The 9,695-nt window shown below is 42.5% G+C and overlaps 1 protein-coding gene across 3 annotated transcripts in view; it reads right to left on the bottom strand.

Moving 5' to 3' along the window:
• PRKDC (protein kinase, DNA-activated, catalytic subunit) overlaps positions 1-9,607 on the bottom strand; it is an 86,133-nt gene extending 76,526 nt beyond the window's left edge. Inside the window, exons 1-11 of one of the 3 annotated variants that reach the window (XM_075084983.1) lie at positions 9,392-9,602; positions 8,749-8,825; positions 8,544-8,636; positions 7,639-7,713; positions 5,601-5,709; positions 4,051-4,163; positions 3,252-3,351; positions 2,655-2,710; positions 2,533-2,563; positions 1,373-1,530; positions 1,002-1,148 (exon numbers count right to left, since the gene is read on the bottom strand). In XM_075084983.1, coding sequence (XP_074941084.1) covers positions 1,002-1,148; positions 1,373-1,530; positions 2,533-2,563; positions 2,655-2,710; positions 3,252-3,351; positions 4,051-4,163; positions 5,601-5,709; positions 7,639-7,713; positions 8,544-8,636; positions 8,749-8,825; positions 9,392-9,536 — 1,104 coding nt within the window. In that variant the 5' untranslated portion in view covers positions 9,537-9,602. Of the gene's footprint in view, positions 1-1,001; positions 1,149-1,372; positions 1,531-2,532; positions 2,564-2,654; positions 2,711-3,251; positions 3,352-4,050; positions 4,164-5,600; positions 5,710-7,638; positions 7,714-8,543; positions 8,637-8,748; positions 8,826-9,391 lie in introns of all 3 variants that reach the window. The other 2 variants (XM_075084984.1, XM_075084985.1) reach the window with 2 other exon arrangements.
• Positions 9,608-9,695: the final 88 nt, after the last annotated feature.

Genomic DNA, 9,695 nt, shown 5'->3' on the forward strand with positions numbered 1-9,695 from the left:
TTCAATTCAGTAATTTGAAATACTTCCTTTTTTCTCAAAACAATACCTTTAATTCAATTCCTTTCTAACTCATATCATAGAAGAGGAAGGCTAGGTTTCAACAAAGCACACTGAAAATTCTTACAAAACAAATGCACTCTGTTCAAAAGGTAGCAAAATGGAAAGGATTCAGCTAGTAACCAGCTATTCTACCACATTTCCTAACCTTCTTTAAATCATCTGTGAGATTATTTAACCTGATCTTCGCTTTGAGAGAGATTAAAAAAAAAAAAAAAAGGATATCTAGAATTTTGTTGTGGTACCACCATCAAGCATGTAGGTTGCAGACACATAAACACCACCCTTTCTTTATAGAACCTTAACTTTACTTTTATATTTGTATTTTAATTGACTGCTGACAAAAACTGGAAGTTGGTTCTTAATGGTACTTCCTGAATGTATCTGCCCTCCACAGAAATATATAAGCATGGTTTCGTTTTTTTAATTTGCAGTTGTTTCACAGGTTACCTCCTAGTGTCTTGCAGTTAGCAGCACGTTTTGAGTGTTCTGACTGAGATTCCTGCTCTGTAGGAAGCATACGTGAAATGCTTCCGGAGGAGAGCTGGCTTGGATCTACCATCTGAAACGCAGACAGAGCTAACTAGGTATTGTCCATACCTAAGCGATTAAGCATACCCTTAAGTTTTGTGACAGCCCTGTATGAAGCCCCTGGTTTTTCCACTTCAGAACTGGTGCACAAGCAGAAGTAACCACAACCCTCAATGGTTCAAGTGCTCCCACTAAATTTAGTATGCTTTTTAATGATTTTCAACCACAAAGTTGAACACAAAGTTGTAAAACAAAGTTTTACAGTGTAGCTAATTAAGTTCAACACTTAATCCAGAACCAGTAGTATTCCCTATCTAACAAGCTGCGTAAAATTGCAAAATGGATGGTATATGAATCCTAGTTTTAAATCAATTCAGTATGCTCCTTTATCAGAGTAAGTTTTCTGCACATACTGCTGCAAAAAGCCCATATCCGCAAATGGCAATGGACAACTCTTTGCTGCTCGAATCCGTTCTTCTGATGATTCCATAGAACTGCTCCATGAAGAACTGCAATGTGCTCTTGTGTAGCTCTGCATCCTTAGCTACCATTAAAGAAATCTGTAAGGTGGATACAAAAATTACAGGATTTCAAGAAACATGAGAAAAGCCACAAAAACATTACAATAAATCTTAGAAGATACTTAGCTTGTAATATGAAGCACTTTAAGCAAAATACTTATTTATTAAACAAATTCACCGAACTTCCAAGCACCAGATATTCCCACTATTTCAAGAAATTTGACTTTGCTTTAGTCTAAGAGATCCCAGTGAAGATAAAATACCTGCTTGAGGAACGAATCTAGTGCAGAATGACTGGCTTTCTTCAGCTCCTGATTTGTGTGGCCACACCATTTACACATTACTTCAAAGATGGAGACGTAGCTATCTAGGAGTAAGGTACCGAACTGAGCAGCATGCCAGCTGAACAACTGTAAACCAGCTGCAATTGAAAAACAATTCTCATCAAAACCCAGAAACAGACCAGACTATGAAAGTCCGTATTAGGACTCTAGGTAGGTACACTCACCATGAGTGAAGGGTATAAAATGTGTTCTAGCCATTACAGTATCAATATCCAAACATTAAGAACTTAGCATAAAAACAACCCTCCAAAATTCCCTTTTTTACAGTGCACCAGTATGGAACACACAGCTGTGTTCGGAAATAATTTATGTTAACAGTGAAAAAAAAAAAAGGGACTCTACTGGTTGCAAATAATAAAACTCAATTGGACAGTTCACAAGGATTTGGTTTCAGCGGTCATATGCCCAAATCCCCTCTTCCACCAAATTGCTATGCAGACAAATAGAGAGTTCAGAATATAGGTAATTTCACAATCCCAAATATAAGCATAAATGAAATTTCAAGACCCCTACTGAATTAATTGGGGGGGGGGGGGGGGGGGCAGGCTATCTTTAAAGGGGGTTTTACCCTTCACAGTTGCCACGGGCCTAGTACTCAAGCCTTGTGTTTTTGCAATTTCTGCATAAGCCACTCACATTTCACAGGCCAATTTCTCATTTTCTTCATGAACTTCATGTGTTCCCCATTTCCTTCTCCTTCTTCCAGTGAAAATCCCCTTCTCCTTCCATTTTTGTCCTCTAACCCCATTCACCATCTTCTCTTTTCTCCTAATTTGCTACATTCCTCTTATTGCTACTCCTACCACAATTCCCTTCTCATACCAGGGTTTTGTACTACTCCAGAGGGGTGAGTGGCATCAAGTGTAATGCTGCTGTTCATAACCGGTTTAGACCATGCCTAGTTTAACCGAACACGTGTTCAACTCTTTAGATTCCAACTTAACAGTACACGAGCTTTGCTCCCCAGTCAGCTTAGAAGATGGAAGACAGCCAGTAGAGAATAAACAACTCCAGACAGAAGACACTATTGTATGTACGGTATTCACCTCAGCACGAACTGAAATAATTTACAGTCTTACCTAGAGGTACTGCATACCGCTTCTGATCAACCTGGAATATCAGAAAAGGTTTGTCATGTGTGATTTATTCTTTATCAGGGCTAATTCATATATGGGGAACAATTAACACATGGCAGATTTACCTGTGGGCTGATTGCCTTCATTGCAAAATCAAAAATCTCTTTTGCAGTCTGAGGATCTGTGAAACAATCCAATAATGAGTATTTCACTACTGACACACAAGAGGTAGAGTAAAGACAAAGATGTTTTTATCCAAAGCTTGGTATGAGGAAGCACTATTGGAAAGCCTTACATATCTCATTTTAAGAGGCAGAGATGCTTTCACCTGAAATACTCTTAAATTTCAAAAGAAATTGTACATCTATATTCATTGATTTCTCTGAATATTCATGTTTTAACATACATGTCTCTTCCAAAGGAAACACATCTCTCTATAAACCATGTTCCAGCTTCAGTGTGGCTCTCACAGCTGCCCATTCCCTAGTTAGAAAACAGCACTTCAGACATTTACATACAGAAACACACTGATGAAGCCACTCCACACAAAGACACAGTACAAGGACCATGTAGCTGAATAGGCCTTGCTTTTCATAAACTATCTGCTAGTGGGGAAATTTTAATTGGGAGATCACAGCAAGAAACGGTGCTGCTTGCTGGATGTAAAATTATTAAAATACATCAAACTGGAAAACTGTCTTTCACATAGAAAAAGAACATACCTTCATCCACAGATTTAGTAAAGTTGTGCATGAGTGCAACCAGTCCCCTCAGACATCCCGCTACAACAAGTAGTTTGGGTCCCCTTGTAGCTGATGTCATCTAAAAGAAGTGGGAATTGAAAAAAAATATTATTCTCAAGCTAAGATAAATTTACACCAAGGCTTCCCAGCTCCTAGAAGTATAGACAAAACAACATATTCCGACCTAATACAGTTATGTCAGCACCCACCTCTATGAACACAAGCCCACGGAAATATCTTTTACTCAGAAGTTTCATGTCTTTTGGGGGGGGGGGGGGGGGGGGGGCCGGAGTTTAACTACAGAAGCATAAGAAATCCTCTGAAAAGCAAGAAATATATTCCACCCAGACCAACCATAGCAAAACTTAGATATCACACACTAATATCTTAAAAGTGCAGAATATAGGAAAGTGAAGTTCAGCAGAACTCTGATATTTACCTGAACTGCAAGGATTTTGCAGCTAATAGAGACCAAATCAGAAACTACCAGTGCATGGCAACTTTTCTTGGGCACTACTGCAATGACCAGCATGTGCCATCTTCTCTCACAGTAATCTGGTTAATTCGCTGTCACTGATGGCCCTGAATTTTTACTTTGAAAGTTTCTCAGAACCAGAGAACAAAAACTTTAACAGTCCTTAAGGAAGCATTTGTGATTGTCCACTCAGATCCCCACAAATTGTACTAGTTAAAATAGTATTCAAACACACAGTGCTACACATATCAAAGGAAAAAACCCAAAGCAGTGCAAGAGTCTGAAAAGAAATTCCATTCATACCTGTGTTTTAAGCTCTCCCAAATAAGCTCGGAACAGTTTTTCAGAATTGTTAATCATGTCGCTAGGCTGGACCTCTCCCAAAACTCCCAAAAGCTCATAAATCTTTTCCAGTACTAGAAAGTAATTTAATATTATTAAATATTAATTGCTGAAATCATTGACATTTTCACTGCAATTCCTATATAACTTGCAACACAAGAAAAACACCCCTGATGGTTTAATTTTAACTGGTGATTAGCATGTGGGGAAGACGGCCCTTTATAATGTACATACACACACATATACATTTATATCTACATACTACGATGTGAGATGCACCCTCTTCTCCCATTAATAAGTTAAACACATTTACTTTTCTTAAATACGGCTTAGAAAACTCATTAATAAAGGCCACATCCAGTGAGAAGAATTTACGACTAATCCAAGTCAGGCACTGGAACAGGCTGCACAGAGAGGTTGTAGAGTCGCCATCCCTGGAGGTATTTAAAAGACGTGTAGGCGTGGCACTTCAGGGCATGGTTTAGGAGACATGGTGGTGTTGGGCTGGCAGTTGGACTTGATGATCCTAGAGATTTTTTCCATCCTTAATGTTTCTATGGTTCTAAGTTTGCTGCTGGCCTTGAGGTCATGTTGGATCTTTTAAGTACCATCAGGGCCAACAGCTGGCAGAAGTTTCAGTGCCTGAATTCACACTAAAGGGTTCTACCCAGGCACAGCAAGTTTTGTGAGGGCTAGACCTGCCAAGCGAAGACTTCAGCGGTAACTAGCCAAGGTGAACAAACTAGAGCTCACGTTAGTACGCTTACATAAATAACATAACCGGGAAAGGCAGGAACTGATGAACTCACATTAGAGGCAGCCAATGAAGGAGCTATCACACTAAAACTGCAGCTCTGATGGTGAAACTGGCTGGGGTTGGAATAAGGTTACAAAGAGCTTTAGCAACTGAGCTGGGGTTTACATGAACTGCGATAGGGACAGGCAGCCTCTGCTTTTGGTAAGAGCGCCCACTGGAGGCGCCAGGACTACTCTTAAGGGTCAAAGTTATAGGGGTATGTGCATGTATAGTTATAAAATACGTATAAGAGTAACTTCAAAGTTTCAGCTACACCAGGTTTGCATGGAACCTGGGGGGGGTGGGGAATCTAAGAGCATAGCAAAGTTAACTCGGTTTACAACAAGAAAGCTGGAATTACTTTCAGGATTTAGGCATTCAGGGACTAATAATAACAGATTAGACATACAAATACCCTTATGTCAGGAATCCTAAACCAGACCTATGCTTAAATTCAGTATGAACTGCCAGCACTAAATTCAATAATTCTCCCGCGTGTTAGCTCATACATATATACAAGTCTGCTAAGAAACAGCTAACTGCATGATCATAATTAGAAGACCTGAACAAATTTTACTACCTCTAAAACATGACAGCTACCATTTTTAAGCACACTTGCCACTGGAATAGCAATTACACGTTTCCATAGGGTCTAAACCAAGAAGAACTGAGTATAAATAAAACAAACGACATTGACAGAAAAACTAAAGTCTACCTGTATCAGGAACTTTACTTCTTGTGGCAAGTTCCCCATAAAATTTATTAAATATCTCCCCAACTTTCATTTCTTCCATCACACAGGAACGTCGTAAACTTTGGAGCAACTAAGATAGATGAAAATAAAGAAAATTTAGGAAAATCATTAATATTACTACCACAATCCTTCTTGGTCTAAATAAGAACACAGCTCTCATGTACCTTCAGCTTAAGTATGCTATTGAATGTAAGAGATTTAAGGTGACTGGTCCAGGAAAGAGTATTGGCATGAAATCTACTTTAACAATAAACTACCTTCCTGTATATGTATAAATACAAAATTTATTATTTTTAATTCATACTACATATACTATATATAGATCATCTGCATGAAAATGACACACAATCTAATTATATATGTATAATTATATAATTTTAAAATATGTATATATATAAAAACCCCACAAGAGCACAGGCTTAGCAAGTCTACAACAGCCTTTATCCCATTGTACTTCCCTCCCTACCACTGTAAAGCCAATCCAATTCACAGAAGAACTAACTCAGAATAACTCAGAAGAGAGTTTTGTTTCTCATAAACAAAATGAAGTAGGTGTAAAAGCATTTGCAAAACAAGGGTCTAATGCATTCTAAGGCACGCAAAGGGTGGTGGTAAGTAGCTCTTTTTCAAAGTGGCAGCCTGCCACAAACGGGGTCTCCCAGGGATTGATATTGAGCCCAATGTTATTCAACATCTTCAAAAGTGATCTGGATAATGGGATCAAGTGTAGCCTGATGAAGTTTGCAGATGACACCAAATTGAGTGGGGAAGTAGACACTCCAGAAGAGCAAGAACCTTATGAAGTTCAACAAGGACAAGTGTAACGTCTTGCACCTGGGAAAACATAATCCAGGAGCGCAGCACAGACTGGGATCCACCTGGCTGGAGAGCAGCTCCATGGAAAGGGACCTGGGGGTCCTGGTGGACAGAAAGCTCAACATGAGCGAACAGTGTGTTGCTGCGGCCAAGAAGGCCAACAGGATGCTGGGCTGCATCAAAAAGGGCATCACCAGCAGAGAGAAAGAAGTCATTATCCCGCTCTACTCAGCACTGGTCAGGGCACACCTAGAGTACTGTGTGCAGTTCTGGTCCCCTCTATACAAAAAGGATGTGGACAGGCTGGAAGGGGTCCAGAGAAGGGCCGCCAAGATGATCAAAGGCCTGGGAAGCTGCCATATGAGGATAGGCTGGGAGAACTGTGTTTGTTCGGCCTTCAGAAAAGGAGGCTCAGGGGGGATCTCATCACCATGTACCAGTACTTAAGGGGCAGCTACAGAGAAGATGGAGACTCCCTTTTTACAAGGAGTCACATGGAGAGGACAAGGGGGAATGGACACAAGTTGCTCTTGGGAAGATTCTGATTGGACATGAGAGGGAAATTTTTCACAGTGAGGACAGTCACCATTGGAATAATCTCCCCAGGGAAGTGGCTGACTCGGCCACATTGGATACTTTTAAGATTCAGCTGGACAGGGTGCTGGGCCATCTTGTCTAGACTCTGCTCTCCCCAGAAAGGTTGGACTAGATGATCCCTGAGGTCCCTTCCAAACTGTGATTCTGTGAAGCACATTATGAAACTACTGTTTCACACAGTAACAAAACTTTTGAAAAAAACCCCTTCTCCCCCACACCTTTCACATATTGTGTCTAATATCCTATATTATAATATCATATACTAATACATAATATTTTAAGCAAGAATACAATTGAACTGCAAAAATTCTTCCTTAAAGAACCACAATAAACTGGGACAGATCTGCAACTGCCCCCAAAACGATCGTGCCTTGCTCTGGCAGATGAAGGAGTGACATACTCACATCTAAGCAACCCACTGGAAGAATATCAAAGACAATCTATTGCTAAGAATTATCTCTTACTAACGTCTAAATATTACACTATCACTATTCTCTTGCTACTGCAGACTACGGATTTTCTGCATGATATAGCACAACTTTCTAGATTTTCTAGAAACATGAGACATTTATAAAATGCATTTTACCTTAATCAAAAGTTCCAGAGCTGGGATTTTACATTTTGCTGATCTCTCTTTTGTATAAGCGCTAATGCAAGTTTGCTAGATAGGAAAGAAAATGAAGATTATAATGCTCGTAAGTAGAGAAGGGAATTCAAAAATAATAACGTATTCATCTACCTCTTTATCTGCTCCTAGCAAGTTTAAGGTTTCTAAAAGACTGTAACAATAAAAATATTCAGTCGTGACCGTGGCTTCTCTGACAACACTGCAGCACTGTCTGACATAATAACAAATTCCAGCTCAAGCAAAGAAAGTGCAGTTTCAGGAATAAAAGGCACACATAGCAAAATTTTCCACCTCAGCATTATCATTCCTTACAATACGTAGCTACTAATTTAAGATCAGAAAGTGCAGTGGTACAGCTAAGCACTTCTATGCAAAGCATTATTATTCAGCAATCTAGACTCAAGGAGCCTCATTTTTTGAGGTATTGTAGTTTACACCAATTTCTGTATATATTGCAAAAGTAACAACTTTGCAGGAAAGCTTTTTAAAAATTGGTATTTAAAGTTAATTATCACCTGTAGAAACATTTAACATACTACACTTAAACTATGAATTTATTCTATATAAAAGTTATAACTTATTTTCAAAATCAATAACTTAGTTTCAAGATCAACACCTATTGTGTTCTATAAAGAGAAGTTAATAAAATTAAGTCTATAGTTTAAACAATTCCACGCTTCTCTGTTGTCTTAATTACGTCTTATGCCAATCAAGTTATTTCAGCTCTAACAAGAACACCAGAGACGGGTAAGGCAGACTGCGAGGGGTGAAGGATAGTTACGAATCTGTTCTGGCATGAGACCCACCAGCATTGTTTCAACCATTCCGCAAAGACCTTTAGGAAATAGTTTTCCTTTACCCACCTTAATATTACAGGCGTAAGGGTGAACTTTGTCACCAACTTTTTCCATAAAGACACAAAGAAACTTCAGTGCTTCTTCCCTGCACTCTCGAAACTGAAGAGTTAAAAAAAAAATTCAAAGTTTAGTTTTAACGTGTGTAACGCAACACGCTGTTCGTATAGCACTATCTCAACAGTTCTTTGAAAACTGAGGTTTGCCAACTCACCTCCTCGATGCCGAGGGACCTGTGGATGAAGAGGAGTAAGCCATGCTCTTGAGAGAACAGCAGGGACAGGTGCAGCGCTGCGGGGAAGCACACGGACAGCCGTCAGGCGGCCGGGTGCCGCCCCAGGGCGGGCAGGGCCGGGCACACCGGCCTGCCGCCTCCTGCACAACGTGCCCCGACGCCCCGGGCACGACCTGACGCTTGTCATCACAAGAACGGCCTAGCGCGGGTGTCCCCGGCCTCCCCACGGGCTGGGGCCCCCGGCCTGCGGCCGGCCCCCCTCGGAGCCGAGGGGCAGCCGACCCGAGGGCCGCCGGCGGAGGGGGGCACCCCCCCCCCAAGTGGTTTTACCAAGGGAAATGGTTATTTGGGGCAAGGGACCGTCCCTCCCCCGAAATCAGCCCTTTACGTCACGCCAGCAGCCCCCGAGTGTCGCGGCGAGCGAAGCACTGAGGGAAGGCGGGCGGGCAGAGCCGCTCCGCCGCACCAGCGACCCGGCGGGTGCCCCCCGGCATCAGCAAGCCCTCCCCAAGCTGAGCAGTCGCTGCTTTAAAGACACCAGCGAAGCAACAGCCGCTCCAGGCCCCGCTCCGAGCCTCCGCACCCCCCCGTTTCGGCGGCCGGGCCGGGCCCGCTGTCGCACCCTGCACGCCGCCCGCCGGGCTGGTGAGGCAGGTCTCCCCCAGGGTGCGGAGCAGGCTATAGCCATGCAGGGCGGCGCTGGCGGCATCGCCCCCGGCCTGCAGGCAGCGATGCAGCTGGTGCAGGCACTCCTGGGCGCCGGCCATGCTGCGGCGCGGCGGGAAGCGGCGCGAGGGAGGCGGGAGCAAAGGGCCCGGCCCCGGGCGGATCCAACACAGACAGCCGGGGTGGGGGTGGGGGTGAGGGGGGGTGGAGCGGGACACGCCGTGGCATCAGGACGAGCGCACTCCGAGGGAGGAGAAAGG

This window comes from Phalacrocorax aristotelis, chromosome 2 (genome assembly GCF_949628215.1).
Source record: "Phalacrocorax aristotelis chromosome 2, bGulAri2.1, whole genome shotgun sequence".
Lineage (NCBI taxonomy): Eukaryota > Metazoa > Chordata > Aves > Suliformes > Phalacrocoracidae > Phalacrocorax > Phalacrocorax aristotelis.